Here is a 19,979-nt window from a genome sequence, read left to right as displayed (position 1 = left end):
CGCTGATCCAGAGAGAGAAACTCTTCTGTCCCGATCAGCGTGTTCTGGAGCTGACAAGGAAGTGACAGACAGCACAGCTACTGCAGCTGTGCTCTCTGTCCCTGTTTACCGCCGATCGCCAGGAAACAGCCGCTAAGGACCGGCTGGGACCCAGCAACTGACATCCGCGGCGGTGATCGGCGGGACAGATAGGGTGGCGGCGCACCTCGTGTGCGCCCCCTATTTGTTTACAAAACACGTGTTTTATAACGTGGTTTTGCCTGCCAGTGCCGCCCTGCCACCGTATTTCTACAGTGGCAGGGTGGAAAGTGGTTAAAATCATCGGAAAACTAGTCAAAAACTAGCAGGTTCTGGTATCAGCTAGAGCAGTGTTTCTCAACCTTTTTTCAGTCAAGGCACCATTTAAAATTACGGACAGTCTTAAGGCACCCCATAATTTTAAAGAGGCACCCATTCTAAAATATGAAAAACGATTCTAATAGTTTTATATAACACAGCAACATCCACACATGTAGGATACCCAATATTAGTGGGGATTTATTCTTTCAAAGCAAATATACTTCTGCACACTGGTACTGACTAGTATGCCAGTGTTTCTCCTCTCCCACAGTTTTTCTCCATCACTGAGCTAATGTGACCCCAGCACTGATGGAGAGGGGCAGAGAAGGATCAAACTAGGATGCCGTGCAGGCAGCTGATATCCTCCTTAACTGATGATGTTATTGGTTGTCAGGATGCCGGCGGCTAGAAGGTCGTAATGGTGCACAATGAAAACCTGTGGCTTTGTGTAACTAAAAGGCAGGCTTGTTCAACCCGCTGGCTTGTATACAAATTTTGGGAAATTTTTAGACATTTTGCCAAGGCATCCCTAAAGAAACATCAAGGCACCGTGGTTGCAAAAGGCTGAGCTAGAGAAACAGTCCATAGAAGTAATTGAATGCACTCCATTGGAGCATGGTGGGACCTTTGGTGGGAGCATTGAATCACTTTTAAATGCCGCTAGTGTGCCTTACACTATAGAGAATCATTGGTTCCATCTACTTTGCGATCTTTATTCTTAGCGACTTAGACTTCGTGGACATGGCCATACAGGGGCCTTACGGACATTCCTGAGATGCGCTGTGGCCTTGTACAACCGCCATTTGAGATACATTAGAAGACATACGCTGGAGGTTGAGTAAAGCACCCGCTGACGTATGCTCCGAATGTAGATAGTGTGTGCGCAGAGCAGGGGTGGACTGACAACTCATGGGATCCCCGGGCAATAGGAAATCATGGGGCCCCTGTGTCCTCGCCCACACTCAAACCACACCCAAAAAAGCCTATGAAAGGTACCAGGGGCATCTCAAGGTGCCATGTTTGTTGTACCCCACTGCATGCATGCTCCAGATCAGTGGGGGAGGATTAGTGAACTGTGGCCTCCCTTCTACTGGGCCCCAGCTTTCTGTCTTGTCTGCTCTAACAACTACTGTTTGCACACCGTGCTCCAGCATGCCCCCCTTGCCCCAATTGCCTAAAACCAAAAAATACAACCCATTTCCAGCTGCTAGCAGGGCCGTGGATAAGGGGATACCACCCATTCTATTATACGGGGCACAAGCCAGCAGTTGGCCCAGGCAGCTAGGCGAATCAGATGTGGGCAGGGAGCGTGATTGGCACAGTGGGGAGGCAATTACTGGAACCAATCCCCTGTATGGCTCTCTTTGCAGCAGCTGAAGGTATATTATATTCAGCTCCTCTCCCTCCTACCGGCTTTCAGCTGCTACAGAGACAGCCATATAGGGAGTAATTGCCCCCCGCCACACCAATCACCCTCCCTGTTCACCATACGTTTCCCCCTGCTGCCCAGGCCTCCCTCCCCCACCCATGCAGTGCTACTGGCTTCCCTCCTCTCCTTCCCACCAGTAGCTGTGAGCCCACAATAGGATCCTTCAGAATGGAGATCAATGAATGATCGGTACCAATTGCTCACTGTGTTTGTTCATTCATGACATGCATAGTAAACTGTGTTTATTTTGGGGGGGCCTGTCATGTTGGCTATATGGGGCCCCGTGGTTTATAACAGCAGCCCCGGCTGCTAGAAAGCAAGCAATTGCCCAGGCATGCACAGCGCACCTTCCATGGGCAGCTGGAGGCATGCACAGCGTCAACTATGGGAAGCAGGGGCGGACTGACCATTTGGAAACTCGGGCACTGCCCGAGGGCCGCCCGGGGTCAGTAGGGGGGCCCATGAGATGCCCCTGGTACCTTTTTTATAGGCTTTTTGGAGTTTAGGCAAGGACACAGGGGTCCCATGATCCCCTATTGCCTGGGGGCTCCATGAGTTGTCAGTCTGCCCCTGCCTGGTATCTTTTTCATAGGCTTTTTTGAGTTTGGGCAAGGACACAGGGGCCCCATGATCCCCTATTGCCTGGGGGCTCCATGAATTGTCAGTCTGCCCCTGCCTGGTACCTTTTTCATAGGCTTTTTTGAGTTTGGGCAAGGACACAGGGGCCCCATGATCCCCTATTGCCTGGGGGCTCCATGAGTTGTCAGTCTGCCTTTGCCTGGTACCTTTTTCATAGGCTTTTTGGAGTTTAGGCAAGGACACAGGGGCCCCATGATCCCCTATTGCCTGGGGGCTCCATGAATTGTCAGTCTGCCCCTGCCTGGTACCTTTTTCATAGGCTTTTTTGAGTTTGGGCAAGGACACAGGGGCCCCATGATCCCCTATTGCCCGGGGGCCCCATGAGTTGTCAGTTCGCCCCTGATGGGAAGCATAGTTGGGTGGGGGGGAGTCAGAGAATGGGCATCTCAGAGTAAGCAGGGGAGGGGGCACAGCTCCACATTTTAGCCCTGGGTGTTGGACTGCCCTATCCCGGCACTGCTGGACTGTGTGTTGGTTTCTGTCCCGTAACAAAGAAAGAATATGAAATTGTTAACTGGACATATTTTGTGAGCACAACCACTCCATATATTAAAACTATAAGTCCCCTATTAATTAGACTAGCGTATCTTTCATCGGCGAAGACATTTTCATTAGCTTAGTTAGCCAGAAGAGTGTCCTCACTAGACTTGTGGATGATCTATTGTAGGAGAGATCAATCCTAAGGATGAGAAAAATTGAGGGTTTTCATCTCCCTGAAATCTCATAGAAAATTGGATGAAAGGCTTTGGAGTCAATGGCGAAGGGAAATAAAGGTAGTTTTGGTCATTTTGAATTGTGCCGTGGGCTTTAAATTGTTCCTGAGGGTCATCTCCCCTGGACCTGTTCTTATGCCAAAAAATAGACCACGATAAGCCCCATTATTAAACGTTTCCCTTTTTATTTTTACAGAAATTAAAAAAATACAGACAATGTAAAAAAGCAGAATAAAAAAAATCTCAGTGAAAATTGGATGAAAGGCATTGGAGTCAATGGAGAAGGGGAAATGAAGGTTGTTTTGGCCATTTTGAAGCGTGCAGTTGGCTTTAAACTGATCCAGAGGGTCTACTATCCTGGATGTGTTTGTTTGCCAAAAAATGGACCATTATGAGCCACAGTATAGAAATTAAAAAAGACAGTGAAAAAAAGTGAAGCACAAGTAACGCTTAAATACACACACACACAAAGTACAGTAAATCAAATAAACTAGACTAAGCATACTTTCCAATTTACAAAACTAAAAAGGGAGGGACACAATATTTATTCAGGGAAGTCTTTCCCACCTCCACCTAAAACTGCACTTCGGCCACCTCCATCAGATCCTCTCCCACAGTTATTACCTTGTACCACCTCCCCCTCCCTTTAGAGCAGAGGCTCAATTTCATCGCGGGCCACATCAGCATTATGGTTTCCCTCAAAGGGCCAGTTGTAACTCTAAGTCTTCGATCCGACTTTAAAATTGTGCGACTTCACTTGAATTCACACGATTTCAAAGTCAGGTGTCAGCGAGACTTCAGATACGACTTGGAAGACATCTGTGCGACTTCATGCTCAGATCTCTATGCAAGTCCCACCTGAACTTGCAAAGAGTAGAGGATGAACTACTGATTTGACCGTTTCCATTGCAGACAATAGGGTGCGACCGGTCATGTGATCTACAATGATCAAATTACATGACAATTTGCACTGGTGTGATTGGGGACTAAGACTAGATATCCAGACCACACCCCCCCCTTCCCCTTACATCAGATGCTTTGAATATTGAAAATGAGTTAAACAGCCTTTTTGATTTGTGGTTCTCAGATGAAGTGTAGTCCCACTCAGGGGCGGACTGAGCATTTGGAAACTCGGGCACTGCCCGAGAGCCCGGCGTCAGTAGGGGGCCCCATAAGATGCCCCTGGTACCATTTTCATAGGCTTTTTTGAGTTTGGGCAAGGACACAGAGGCCCCATGATCCCCTACTGCCCGGGGGCCCCATGAGTTGTCAGTCCGCCCCTGAGGAAGACTCACCCTCTCTATTTGTCCTGTTTACCATTATCATTGAAAGTGAAAGAAAAAGAAGATCCCAAATTTCTGACTGTCTCTAGATTGAGCATAATGGATCGGAGCAGGGGTGTATTTAGGTTTCGTGCTGCCCTAGGCAACACAACCCCCATGGAGAGACCCTGACACCAGCCAACACCCCCCTTCCCCACGAAGAAAGCCTGACATTGACAAACAACACTCGAGTCCCCCGCCCACCCCCACCTGAGAGAGCCTTCCATTACCTTGAGTTTGGGCAAGGACATAGGGGCCCATGGTCCCCTATTGCCCAGGGGCCCCATGAGTTGTCAGTCCGCCCCTGAGGAAGACTCACCCTCTCTATTTGTCCTGTTTACCACTATCATTGAAAGTGAAAGAAAAAGAAGATCCCAAATTTCTGACTGTCTCTAGATTGAGCATAATGGATCGGAGCAGGGGTGTATTTAGGTTTCGTGCTGCCCTAGGCAACACAACCCCCATGGGGAGACCCTGACACCAGCCAACACCCCCCTTCCCCACGAAGAAAGCCTGACATTGACCAACAACACCCCAGTCCCCCGCCCACCCCCACCTGAGAGAGCCTTCCATTACCTTGAGTTTGGGCAAGGACATAGGGGCCCATGATCCCCTATTGCCCAGGGGCCCCATGAGTTGTCGGTCCACCCCTGGGACTCCCGCTTTAACTATTTTCTATTTACATCCCCCCTCCCAAATAAGTAAATAAATAAAGACCCTCACACCCTCTAAATATATTCAAAAAAAGGCTATTTTCCCCCAAACGAAATCAGCTAAATAAACGAAATTGAGAGTTTCCAAGTTGGTTACATTTTGATGCAAATCAATTTTGCCAAAAACCAATGGACCAATGTAACTGTACAAATATCCATATCTGGAATTCATCTTCATCTCATTCCCACTCTACCCAAAACTGAAATCCCATGTAGCCAGAATCCGCTGACCACTTCACAGGGTCACTGGGTGTGCATTTCTTGAATTCCGTGCTGTATAATTTGCTTTTTATCTGCTTCCTGCATTACCAATCACATCCTAACTTCTAATAGCTACGCTTAATCCTTTTGTTGGTTGGCAAGATTAGTCCTGACATTTTTATAGCAGGCTGGGGTTATAACGGGCTGGATGACTAATACCCTACAGAAATGTCTGGATGATTAGTAATACGCAGGCAGTCTGTTCTGACCGGAGAGAACCTCTAAGATATACAGTATGAGATAAGCAAATATGTTGGCTAATAAAGCACTGGTTGAAGATCCAGCTCTTCTAATTATTTCTGGCAATGTGTGTCTACGAAGGAACTTCATACTAAAAATGTTTTCAACAGTACCCCGATCAGGGCAAAGCAAAGGCTCCCTTCATAGCCCTTTCCTCCTTCCTTTGATACTTACCTTATGTTCCCTTCTGCACCATTTGCCTGCTACTTCCAGGTAAGGATGGGGGAGAAGGGGTGATGTGACCTTCTATTTTGCCATCCACAATGTGGCACTTGAGGTGTAAGTGGCCAATCACCAGATGCCAAATCTGTCACATAAGGGAGTATTGGAAAGGTCCAAGCAGGGGCGTACTGACAACTCATTGGGCCCCCTGGCAATAGGGGATCATGGGGCCCCTGTGTCCTTGCCCAAACTCAAAAAAGCCTATGAAAAAGTTACCAGGGGCATCTTATGGGGCCCCCTTCTGACCCCGAGCCCTTGGGCAGTGCCCGAGTTTCCAAATGGTCAGTCCGCCCCTGGGTCCAAGGTCCTTTAATTTAAGGTCCAAAGTTGGAGCACAGGACTATTTACTCGGGCAGGTCATCGGGATGATGGTGGAGCTCAAGAAAGGTAGGTATTAGAGGGACTGAGGTGTGTAGGCTATCAAGAGAACCCTTCATTATGCTTTGTATTAGATATTAGAGGGTGTGCAGACACAACCCAACTTCTTTCTGGCATCTACGTCCTCAGGCAAAGTTCAAAACGTGAACAGTCATGGTAACAGTCCCATATATTGATCCTTAAATTTAAATCCACCACCCCTTCTTCCTTGCAACATTCTTTAGGATGTACGTAACTCCTAATAAATCAAACCCATTTTCTGGCATGCTAGAAGATTTCTCTATTGCATGCTGTAGACCAGGGGTGGACTGACAACTCATGGGGCCCCCAGGCAATAGAGGATCATAGGGCCCCCGTGTCCTCACCCACACCCAAAAGAGCCTATGAAAAAGCCAATGAAAGGTACCAGGGCATCTCATGGAGCCCCCTACTGACCCTGGGCCCTCGGGCAGTGCCCGAGTGCTCGAATGGTCAGTCCGCCCCTGCTGTAGACTACCTGCATGGTTCTTCTCAATCAGTTCCTAAACCCTGTCCAATCCTGACCTATCCATTTAGTGCTAGTGGTGCACAAAATCCTGCGCTTATCTAAATCTGCTGCGTATTAGGAAATAATCTGAAACACTGCTCCATACATAGCGGATCTAATATGGCTAATATCCTGTACGAGAAGAGATCACAGCTGCGAGCAGTCAGCATTTTGCTACAATGCTAACCATATTGTACACAAAACAATATCCTGTTTTAATCCAGAATCCAGATGTGAACACAATATGCCATTGCTTTACAACATTCACATGTGCTCTGTGCCTTCACAATGGGGCCGCACATGCTGAGCGCAGAGCTATAAGTCACTTTGCTTTGTAAAATCTATGATGCATTAGCTGCATTTGAATAATAATTTCAAATGAGCCTTTTGTGTCATGAATCAATAGAACACTTCAAAAAACACGTGAATATTGGACATGATCATAACACAATTCTATTACATTCTATACATAGAACACTACACCCCCAACATGGCCGACCACTGGACATGATCATAACACAATTCTATTACACTCTATACATAGAACACTACACCCCCAACATGGCCAACCATTGTACACCATCATCATACAATTCTATTACATTCTATTCATAGAGCACTACACCCCAACATGGCCGACCACTGGACATGATCATCATACAATTCTATTACATTCTATTCATAGAGCACTACACCCCAACATGGCCGACCACTGGACATGATCATCATACAATTTTATTACACTCTATAAATAGAACACTACACCTCCAACATGGCCGACCATTGGACACCATCATAATACAATTCTATTACACTCTATACATAGAACACTACACCCCCAACATGGCCGACCACTGGACACCATCAAAATACAATTCTATTACATTCTATACATAGAACACTACACCCCCAACATGGCCGACCACTGGACATGGTCATAATACAATTCTACTACACTCTATACATAGAACACTACACCCTCAACATGGCCGACCACTGGACATGATCATCATACAATTCTATTACACTCTATACATAGAACACTACACCCCAACATGGCCGACCACCGGACACCATCATAATACAATTCTATTACACTCTACGCATAGAACACTACATCCCGAACATGACTGACCACTGGACATGATCATCATACAATTCTATTACACTCTATACATAGAACACTACATCCCTAACATGACCGACCACCGGACATGACCATAATACAATTCTATTACACTCTATACATAGAACACTACACCCCTAACATGGCCGACCACTGGACACCATCATAATACAATTCTATTACACTCTATACATAGAACACTACACCCCCAACATGGCCGACCACTGGACATGATCATCATACAATTCTATTACACTCTATACACTTTACACCCCCCACATGGCCGACCACTGGACATGATCATTATACAATTCTATTACACTCTATACATAGAACACTACACCCCCAACATGGCTGACCACTGGACATGACCATAATACAATTCTATTACACTCTATACATAGAACACTACATCCCTAACATGGCCGACCACTGGACATGATCATCATACAATTCTATTACACTCTATACATAGAACACTACACCCCCGACATGGCCGACCACTGGACATGGTCATAATACAATTCTACTACACTCTATACATAGAACACTACACCCTCAACATGGCCGACCACTGGACATGATCATCATACAATTCTATTACACTCTATACATAGAACACTACACCCCCAACATGGCCGACCACTGGACATGATCATAATACAATTCTATTACACTCTATACATAGAACACTACACCCCCAACATGGCCGACCACCGGACACCATCATAATACAATTCTATTACACTCTACGCATAGAACACTACATCCCGAACATGACTGACCACTGGACATGATCATCATACAATTCTATTACACTCTATACATAGAACACTACATCCCTAACATGACCGACCACCGGACATGACCATAATACAATTCTATTACACTCTATACATAGAACACTACACCCCCAACATGGCCGACCACTGGACACCATCATAATACAATTCTATTACACTCTATACATAGAACACTACACCCCCAACATGGCCGACCAGTGGACATGATCATCATACAATTCTATTACACTCTATACACTTTACACCCCCCACATGGCCGACCACTGGACATGATCATTATACAATTCTATTACACTCTATACATAGAACACTACACCCCCAACATGACCGACCACTGGACATGATCATCATACAATTCTATTACACTGCCTACTTACTTTTCCTAGTAAAGTTCTCAAATGTAGGATGTAACTAATACCAGCACAACCCAACCAAATGCAGTTTGGCTTTTGTAGTGAAATTTTGAGGCACCTAAATCTGTCTGGAAGATACTGAGTCAGAATGAGAACGTCTACCTGGATAACATATTTTTGGGGATGCACATCCCAATTGCACTTAATCCTTGTTTGCATAAGAGCATCAAAATTTTAATTGGCATTTATAACCTCTAAAATCTAAGGGTCAAGTTTACATCAATGATTATTGTGCCTGCAGTATTACACCTACTACATTACGCTACAGTCTTATTAAATGCGATAATTGTTTTTATTTGTGCTGTGCTTTGCATTTTTTGTTTCCATGGATACCTTAAAGTTCACAGGCAGCGATTTGTTTATTCAAAAGCTTAGGAAGGCAGCTTCTGTTCATTTTCGGTCTTTGCTCACGCACGGACATACCTGCATAAACATACGTTTTGTCAACTGCTGTTCAGGGTAATTGTTCTGGTGCGATTGGGTCTTAAGAGTAATAGAAAACATATTTTTCTTCTTTTTTTTTTTTTTGGACACTTGGGATATTTATTGGACTTTAGAAGGTCTTTTAAAGGATTTTATTTCCCGAAGTCACTATTTTATATGATCAAACTAGAGATAAGTACAGGACCTCCTTACCTCTGAGCTGCCTCCATGTCACGGTTGGCTCCGGTTTTCCCACCGCTAGACACATTAGGTTCACGTTGCTCCCCTCGTTTACGGTGATGCTGGCTGAGATGTTGACTATTTTGGCTGGAACTAAAAAAAAAAAAAAAAAAAAAGAAAATATATTATATCAAAGTACATTTTATAAAAAAAAAATATAAGAAATCACCACTAAACAATCAGCTCAACGGTAAAGGTGCGGGAAGTTATTAATAGTTCGTAGCAGATTGAAAAAATGGTATTTATAGCTAAAACGCCATTCGCAGTCAAACAATTGCCAACATACACAATCTGTCTTAGTTTCAATTAATGATTCACAGTAAGTAGTAATAGTAAATTTTACAAAATAACTTCTAGACGTTCAATCAATTAGAGTACTGCAAAGGATGTAATATTTCCCCAAATTTAATTTGCCACAAATATATTCTTTGATATCAATTATGGCTATTTTATTAACCTCCCTAGCGGTCTGATTATGTCCATAATTCTGTGCTCAAAGCGGTACATTTTTTTGCATGGAAATATGTATTTTTTTTTATTGTAGGCCTGTAAGTTTTAGGAATAACTCACTGAAATCTGTCCGAACAAGAGTCTAGTAAACATCCCGGGTAGGATAAAATTTGAAACACGAAATCATAAATTATATTATAATAAATAATCATAAAAAATAATAATATAATAATAATAAATTTAATTCAATAATATAATCAAACCAAAAACACTGAAATGTGAAATATAGCGCCAAGTTCGCACATCGCTGAGCTCAGTCGCAAAATCGTTTTCAGTGTCTGATGATGAATTTCCCCCACGAATCATTATCACTCAATTCTGCAAGTGGTTCTGATTTACTATCGCTGTTCTCTAGCCGGTCTAAAACCGCTTTTGACCTAAAGGGACGCTTTTTGGACGCCATGGACGTTTCTCAGTTTCCAGGCAGAAAGAACAGTAAAAATGCAGGCAGGGCGCCGGACAAAGCACTCGGGACAAAATGTATGTGAAATGGTTTGATACAGGAATGTTATACTATGTGATTTTAGTGTATTTAGTGAATGTCACTTTTTGTCATATTCAAATTTCCCGCCAGTTCCGTCCCCCGTACGTCCCGACGTCGCAGGGAACGGAACCCAGAAGACAGATGCCGGCATCCGCCGGAGGACATTACAGGGGACACTGCAGGAGGGCCATTGCGGGCGTGCAGGACAAGGTAAGAGAAGCATAGATCCCAGAGCAGTGCCAGAAAGTGGGCTAAAAACCTCACACTAATATAATGATGAAAATCACTCCAAGATCACTAATGCCCCATACACACGATAAGAAAATCGTCCAAAAAAATTTAGCGGAACCACCCATCGATCGATTTTCTCTTCGTTGATGAGCAGGATGTTTTATCCAATAACGATATTGTGAATGAAAACAACCGGTTGAACAACAGTGAAAAATGTTGTTGTTTTGCATACGAAAGACCGATTTTCTATGCGGTGGTATGACGGTCGTACGAAAAGAATCAGTCAAGAGCTATCACGCATGAGCGGAAACAGAAGATGACCTGGATGTTCATGTCAAAGGCAGGGACGAACTGACCATTTGGAAACTCGGGCACTGCCAGAGGCCCCAGGGTCAGTAGGGGGCCCCATGAGATTCCCTGGTACCTTTTTCATAGACTTTTTTGAGTTTGGGCAAGGACACAGGGGCCCCATGATCCCCTATTGCCCAGGGGCCCCATGAGTTGTCAGTCCACTTCTGGTAAGTACAATACATCGACGCAAATAACTTTTTATCAGTTGAACATTTCTGGTCCATGATGTCACCCAAGATCCCTGGTTGGTTTGTTCTGTTATTTTGCAGCAGTAGGACTGGTGGGTGTGGAAACACACCACAAGGACCTCATACTCGCATCTGGTCCCCAAGAGGACGTGGTTGTTTCTTGGGAGGGGTACTAAGTGTCACTTTCTGTGATTGCCTATGACATTGTATGCTTTGTACACTCAACCAAGTGTGTTAAAGGGGCTGAAGCTCTTAAAGAGGTCAAGGCAAAGAACAGACTACCCATTCTAACCAGCGGCTCCTACGGGGGTAGAGCTACATATATAAAGACCAGTAATGAACAATGGGAATATATATAAAGACTAGTAATGAACAATGGGAATATATATAAAGACTAGTAATGAACAATGGGAATATATATAAAGACTAGTAATGAACAATGGGAATATATATAAAGACTAGTAATGAACAATGGGAATATATATAAAGACTAGTAATGAACAATGGGAATATATATAAAGACTAGTAATGAACAATGGGAATATATATATAAAGACTAGTAATGAACAATGGGAGTATATATAAAGACTAGTAATGAACAATGGGAGTATATATAAAGACTAGTAATGAACAATGGGAATATATATTATTATTATTATTATTATACAGTATTTATAAAGCGCCAATAGTTCGCTCAGCGCTGTACATTACAAAGGGGAACAGAACATGTGACAGAACAATACCAATACAATGCAAAACATGAGGGGATTGAGGGCCCTGCTCTTTCGAGCTTACAATCTAGGAGGGAGGGGATGGTGGCACAGGAGGAGATAGCTGTGGGGGATGGAGTGGTAGGAAGAGTGGAGGAGGTCGGCAAGTTAGCAGGGAACAGGGTAGGCTTCCCTGAAGAGATGGGTTTTCAGGGTGCACCTAAAGGAGAGGAGAGTAGGTGATAATCTGATGGGTTGGGGCAGGGAGTTCCAGAGGATGGGTGACACCCTGGAGAAGTCCTGGAGGCGGGCATGGGAGGAGGAGACCAGGGAACTAGAGAGAAGGAGGTCTTGTGAGGAGCGGAGTGTGCGTGTTGGGCGGTACTTGGATATTAGGTCAGTGATGTAGTTCGGGGCAGTATGGTGGACAGCTATGTACGTCAGCGTTAGGATTTTGAATTTGATCCGTTGCGCAATCGGAAGCCAGTGGAGGGATTGGCAGAGGGGGGTGGCGGAAACGGAGCAGTTGGAAAGGTGAATGAGTCTGGCAGCCGTGTTCAGGATGGACTGAAGCGGGGATAGCCAGCGGCGAGGCAGGCCAGTGAGGAGGGAGTTGCAGTAGTCGAGTCGTGATATGATGAGGGAGTGGATGAGCTGTTTAGTGGTTTCTGGGGTTAGGAACGTGCGGATTTTGGCGATGTTGCGGAGGTGGAGTCTGCACGAGTTTGTTAAAGAGTGGACTTGGGGCTGGAAGGATAGGTTGGAGTCAAAAATGACACCAAGTATTCTGGCCTGCGGGGCGGGTTTGATGGTGGCGTTGTTGGACATGATGGAGAAGTCAATGGGGGGTGGTGTCCGGGCTGGAGGGAAGACAAGAAACTCGGTTTTGGAGAGGTTCAGTATAAGGAAGTGGAGTGACATCCAGTCTGATATGTCGCTCAACAGGTGTGTGATTCGGGTGGAGACCGAGGGGGTGAGGTGGGGGGTTGAGAGATAGATTTGTGTATCGTCGGCATAGAGGTGGTAGTTGAAGCCGTGAGAGTGTATGAGTTGGCCAAGGGAGGAGGTGTAGATGGAGAAGAGAAGGGGCCCGAGGACAGAGCCTTGAGAGACCCCAACAGAGAGGGGGAGTGAGAGGGAGGTGGTGGCATTATAGGTAACGCTGAAAGAGCGTTGTGACAGGTAGGATGAGAGCCAGGAGAGAGCAGAATCTCTGAGGCCGAGGGAGTGTAGTTTTTTGAGGAGGAGGGGGTGGTCGACTGTGTCAAAGGCCGCAGAGAGGTCAAGGAGTAGGAGCACTGAATAGTGGCCATTAGCTTTGGCGGTTAGCAGGTCGTTGGAGAGTTTGAGTAAGGCGGTTTCGGTGGAGTGTAGGGGACGGAAGCCGGACTGTAGGGGATTGAGGAGGTTGTTGTCGTTGAGGTGAGAGCATAGGCGGGCGTAGACTAGGCGCTCGAGGAGTTTAGATGTAAATGGGAGCAGGGAGATGGGTCTGAGGTTGTTCGGGTCATTGGGGTCCAGGGAGGGCTTTTTAAGTATGGGGGTGATGTGTGCATGTTTCAGAGGGGAAGGGAAAGTGCCGGAGGAGAGGGAGAGATTGAAGATGTGGGTGAGGGAGCGTAGGATGGAGGGGGAGGGAGGTTGTAGGAGTTGTGAGGGGATAGGGTCGAGGGGGCAGGTTGTGAGGCGGGCATCAGAGAGGATCTTGGAGACTTCTTCGATGGTAGTAAGGTCAAAGGTGCGGAGTGTTGGGGGAGCTTCAGTATGAGGAATGTAGGGTGGGGTGGGAGAGGAGGTCAGAGCAGTGGTGGGGCCGTGAGAGAGGGGTGTAGAGGGGGTAGCTGAGTGAGGGGGAAGGGGGTTGGAGGGAGTTTGAGCAGCGACGAAGTCCCTGTGGGTTATGTCGAGGGGGAGGGGGGATGAGGGGGTAGCTGTGTGAGAGGGGACGGGTTGAGAAGGCGTGTGAGTTGCGGCAATGTCCTTGCGAATTGTGTCAATCTTGTTTTTGAAGTGATTGGCAATCTCAAGGGCAGTGAGTGAGGTGCTGGGTGGAGGTGGGGGTGGCGAGAGTAGAGAGTTGAAGGTGGAGAAGAGTCGGCGAGGATTGGAGGAGAGGGCCTTGATGAGGGTCAGGAAGTAGGCTTGTTTGGCAGTATGTGTCGTTTGAGGGTTTTGGTGTGATCAGTCTGCCAGGGCTGGAGCGGTCGGGGTCTGCAGTTGCGTGTGGTTAAAGGCGCTAGTGAGTCAAGGGCTGTTGACAGCGCACTGTTGTAGGCGGTCATAGCCAAGTCGGGGCAGGACAGGGGGAGGATGCGGTCATGGAGTTGATCAGCTGCGGAGTGGAGGGAGGCAGGGTTAAGGTTGCGGAGGTTACGGCTGGTAGTAGTGTGACATTTGGAGAGGTAGGCGTTGGAGGATGAGGAGATAGAGAAGGTAATCAGGTTGTGGTCAGAGAGAGGGAAGGGGGTGTTAGTGAGGTTGTGGGGAGCGCAGCGGTTGGAGAAGACAAGATCAAGGATATTACCGTCGGAGTGGGTGGTGGATTGTATGCACTGTGCAAGTGCAAAGGAGGAGGTTAAGTGGAGGAGACGGGCTGTGTCCGAGTTGTCGAGGTTGACAGGGATGTTGAAATCCCCAAGGATGATGGTGGGGAGCTCAGAGGAGAGGAAGAAGGGTAGCCAGGAGGAGAAGTCTTCCAGGAAGCGGGGTATGGATCCAGGAGGCCGGTATATCACAGCAATCTTCAGGGGGGTTGGGGAGAATAGTCGGACGCAGTGGGCCTCAAAGGAGGAGAAGGATAGGGAGGGGGGGTTTAAAGACTAGTAATGAACAATGGGAATATATATAAAGACTAGTAATGAACAATGGGAATATATATAAAGACTAGTAATGAACAATGGGAATATATATAAAGACTAGTAATGAACAATGGGAGTATATATAAAGACTAGTAATGAACAATGGGGGTATATATAAAGACTAGTAACGAACAATGGGAGTATATATAAAGACTAGTAATGAACAATGGGAATATACAGTCAGGTCCATAAATATTGGGACATCGACACAATTCTAACATTTTTGGCTCTATACACCACCACAATGGATTTGAAATGAAACAAACAAGATGTGCTTTAACTTCAGACTGTCAGCTTTAATTTGAGGGTATTTACATCCAAATCAGGTGAACGGTGTAGGAATTACAACAGTTTGCATATGTGCCTCCCATTTATTAAGGGACCAAAAGTAATGGGACAATTGGCTTCTCAGCCGTTCCATGGCCAGGTGTGTGTTATTGCCTCATTATCCCAATTACAATGAGCAGATAAAAGGTCCAGAGTTCATTTCAAGTGTGCTATTTGCATTTGTAATCTGTTGCTGTCAACTCTCAAGATGAGATCCAAAGAGCTGTCACTATCAGTGAAGCAAGCCATCATTAGGCTGAAAAAACAAAACAAACCCATCAGAGAGATAGCAAAAACATTAGGCGTGGCCAAAACAACTGTTTGGAACATTCTTAAAAAGAAGGAACGCACCGGTGAGCTCAGCAACACCAAAAGACCCGGAAGACCACGGAAAACAACTGTGGTGGATGACCGAAGAATTCTTTCCCTGGTGAAGAAAACACCCTTCACAACAGTTGGCCAGATCAAGAACACTCTCCAGGAGGTAGGTGTATGTGTGTCAAAGTCAACAATCAAGAGAAGACTTCACCAGAGTGAATACAGAAGGTTCACCACAAGATGTAAACCATTGGTGAGCCTCAAAAACAGGAAGGCCAGATTAGAGTTTGCCAAACGACATCTAAAAAAGCCTACAAAGTTCTGGAACAACATCCTATGGACAGATGAGACCAAGATCAACTTGTATCAGAGTGATGGGAAGAGAAGAGTATGGAGAAGGAAAGGAATTGCTCATGATCCTAAGCATACCACCTCATCAGTGAAGCATGGTGGTGGTAGTGTCATGGCGTGGGCATGTATGGCTGCCAATGGAACTGCTTCTCTTGTATTTATTGATGATGTGACTGCTGACAAAAGCAGCAGGATGAATTCTGAAGTGTTTCGGGCAATATTATCTGCTCATATTCAGCCAAATGCTTCAGAACTCATTGGACGCCGCTTCACAGTGCAGATGGACAATGACCCAAAACATACTGCAAAAGCAACCAAAGAGTTTTTTAAGGGAAAGAAGTGGAATGTTATGCAATGGCCAAGTCAATCACCTGACCTGAATCCGATTGAGCATGCATTTCACTTGCTGAAGACAAAACTGAAGGGAAAATTCCCCAAGAACAAGCAGGAACTGAAGACAGTTGCAGTAGAGGCCTGGCAGAGCATCACCAGGGATGAAACCCAGCGTCTGGTGATGTCTATGCGTTCCACACTTCAGGCTGTAATTGACTGCAAAGGATTTGTAACCAAGTATTAAAAAGTGAAAGTTTGATTTATGATTATTATTCTGTCCCATTACTTTTGGTTCCTTAATAAGTGGGAGGCACATATGCAAACTGTTGTAATTCCTACACCGTTCACCTGATTTGGATGTAAATACCCTCAAATTAAAGCTGACAGTCTGAAGTTAAAGCACATCTTGTTCGTTTCATTTCAAATCCATTGTGGTGGTGTATAGAGCCAAAAATGTTAGAATTGTGTCGATGTCCCAATATTTATGGACCTGACTGTATATAAAGACTAGTAATGAACAATGGGAATATATATAAAGACTAGTAATGAACAATGGGAATATATATAAAGACTAGTAATGAACAATGGGAATATATATAAAGACTAGTAATGAACAATGGGAATATATATAAAGACTAGTAATGGTCAATGTAATATAATAACTTGTAATACAAGATGAGACAATGTTTCCTTTTGCATGACTTTATAAGGTCATATATACAGAAATAATATATTACCGTTGTAAAGCACTCAATATATAACTTTTATTGGTATTTTGTACCTTTCTGAGGTGGCAAACAAACAAACTAATTTTTCTTTTTAACAGCTCTGTATGACTACAATTACTTATATTGCCATTTGTATGATCATCTGTGGGTAATATAAAAGACATAAAAACTAGGGTAAGTGTCCTTCTGTGATCAAGTTTGATATTAAATGCTATGTTGCTCCTCATAGTTGGTTAATTCATGGCCTTCGATTCCAGAAGCCATAAAACAATGATTTATATGCAGCACATGCCTTGTGTGAATAGTAAGAAAGCATGCGCTCATAAGCAAAATGGCAAAGGATAGAGGCTGCAGACAGCTGGCTACCCCCCGGGTCCCTTGTCAATTATTTAAAGCAGGAGTCCCGGCCTGTACCGGGACAGGGTCATCCAGCGCCCAAGAGAAGGAAGAAGAAATGCACCCCCCTCCCCCACTGCTAATACATGCCAAAGAATAGGTGTGCCATCCTGTGTCTATTCTTTACCACCTTGCGTTACTGCGCCTTGGGCAGCTTCCCCTTCTGCCCACCCCTTGTCCCGGCCCTGGTCCTGGCCAACACATGGCGCTCTGCATTCAACAGCATACTGTCTCCTATCTCCGTGCACCTTTAGGAGATATTCATAATACCTACATGTAAGCCTGATTGTAAGCTTACTCATATGGAAGAAAAATATATTTGAAATATATTTTAAAAATATTCTTCCCAAATATATTGCCATATATGTGAAATGCTATAATTTTGGCCATTTTCAATTTATTTTAAAATATATCTCAATATATATATATATATATATATATCCTGTATATTGAAATTTGTTTTATATATATATATATATATATATATATATTTTTTTTTTAAATATATTGAATACGGCCAAAATTGTAGGCCTGCTCCCCTCCTCCGCTCTTCTTCTAGAAAGGTCCAGCAGTTTCTAGAGGGGTGGGAGGGCTCCAGACCCACATGGAAGAAAAATATATTTTAAATATATTTTAAAAATATTCTTCCCAAATATATTGACATATATTTGAAATACTTCAATTTTGGCCGTATTCAATATATTTCAAAATATATTTCAATATATTTATATATATATATATATATATATATATATATATATATATATATATATCCTGTATATTGAGATTTGTTTTATATATATATATATATATATAAAAAAATATATATATATATATATATATATATATATATATTGAAATATATTGAATACGGCCAAAATTGAAGTATTTCAAATATACGTCAATATATTTGGGAAGAATATTTTTAAAATATATTTAAAATATATTTTTCTTCCATGTGGGTCTGGAGCCCTCCCACCCCTCTAGAAACTGCTGGACCTTTCTAGAAGAAGAGGAGGGGAGAAGGCCTACAATTTTGGCTGTATTCAATATATTTCAAAATAATTTTTTTTTATCATATATTTTTACATATATTTGTAAATGCATTCCAAAACTGTAGATTAAATTTTTAAAGACATACAGTATATTTGAAAATGTATTTTAAAAAATATTTTTCATATATTCTGTAATATATAAAAAATGTATTTCAACATACAATGTATATATATATATATATATATATATATATTTACATCTATCTATCTATCTATCTATCTATCTATCTATCTATCTATCTATCTATCTATTATCTATCTATCTATCTATCTATCTATCTATTATCTATCTATCTATTATCTATCTATCTCTCTATCTCTCTATCTATCTATCTATCTATCTATCTATCTATCTATCTATCTATCATCTATCTGTCTATCTATCTATCCATCCATCCATTCAGTCGTATCCGACCCTTGGTGATTGCATGGACCGTCACTCGCAAGCGACTTTTTCCACGAATTCTCTTAGCAATTATTTTACAGGTAGGTTGCCAGGTCTTTCCCCAACCCCCACCATGCAGGAGATCCCGCATGGCCAGGGATGAAACTAGGACAATTTTAGACAGGAGCCAATTAACCTACCAGCATGTCTTTGGAGTGCGGGAGGAAACCGGAGTACCCGCAGGAAACCCACGTGAACACAGGGAGAACATGCAAACTCCATGCAGGAGGCGCCGTGGTTGGGAATCAAACCTATGACCCAATTACTGCATGGCAGAAGTGCTAACAACTAAGCCACTGTGCCGCCCATATTTACATATATATATATATTGAAATATATTTTGAAATATATTGAATATGGCCAAAATTGTAGTATTTCAAATATGTCAATATATTTGGGAAGAATGTTTTTAAAATATATTTAAAATATATTTTTCTTCCATGTGGGGAAGCCCTGACCTGTAGAGCCTCCCAGCCTGTCCTGAGGTAACCTCACTGCCTCACTCCCAGGCTGACTCACCCCATGCTTCTACCACTACCTAGAGGGTGCTAAAACACCATTTTATTCTCCAGGGCCTCTGCTTAGAAAAACATATATAACGTTTTGGGGTTCTAAGTAATTTTCTAGCAAAAAATGCAGATTGTTCCACATATGTAAGAAATGACAGAAGCAGCAGAGGGTTGAGCCCGGTGTAGAGGATGCTTTTTCTACAGTGAATGGTAAAAGATCAAATAGCTTCCTATCAAGCACCTGGCTATACCAATACTCAGGGGCAGACTGACAGCTCATGGGGCACCCCGGGCAATAGGGGATCATGGGGCCCCTGTGTCCTCACCCACACTCAAATCACACCCAAAAAAGCCTATGAAAGGTACCAGGGGCATCTCATGGGGCCCCCTACTGGCCC

The 19,979-nt window shown here is 44.0% G+C and overlaps 1 protein-coding gene across 1 annotated transcript in view; it reads right to left on the bottom strand.

Moving 5' to 3' along the window:
• The window catches only part of IGLON5 (IgLON family member 5), a 632,942-nt gene that overhangs the window by 58,585 nt on the left and 554,378 nt on the right, over window positions 1-19,979 (bottom strand). The window contains exon 4 of the mRNA XM_089665070.1: window positions 9,761-9,880. Coding sequence (XP_089521196.1) covers window positions 9,761-9,880 — 120 coding nt within the window. The remainder of the gene's footprint in view (window positions 1-9,760; window positions 9,881-19,979) is intronic.

The sequence above is a fragment of the Staurois parvus genome, unplaced genomic scaffold (genome assembly GCF_062004578.1).
Source record: "Staurois parvus isolate SC_StPar_1 unplaced genomic scaffold, SC_StPar_1.0 ptg002113l, whole genome shotgun sequence".
Classification (NCBI taxonomy): domain Eukaryota; kingdom Metazoa; phylum Chordata; class Amphibia; order Anura; family Ranidae; genus Staurois; species Staurois parvus.
The sequence above is the reverse complement of the archived record's forward strand: the minus strand, read 5'-3'. Positions and strand labels throughout refer to the sequence as shown.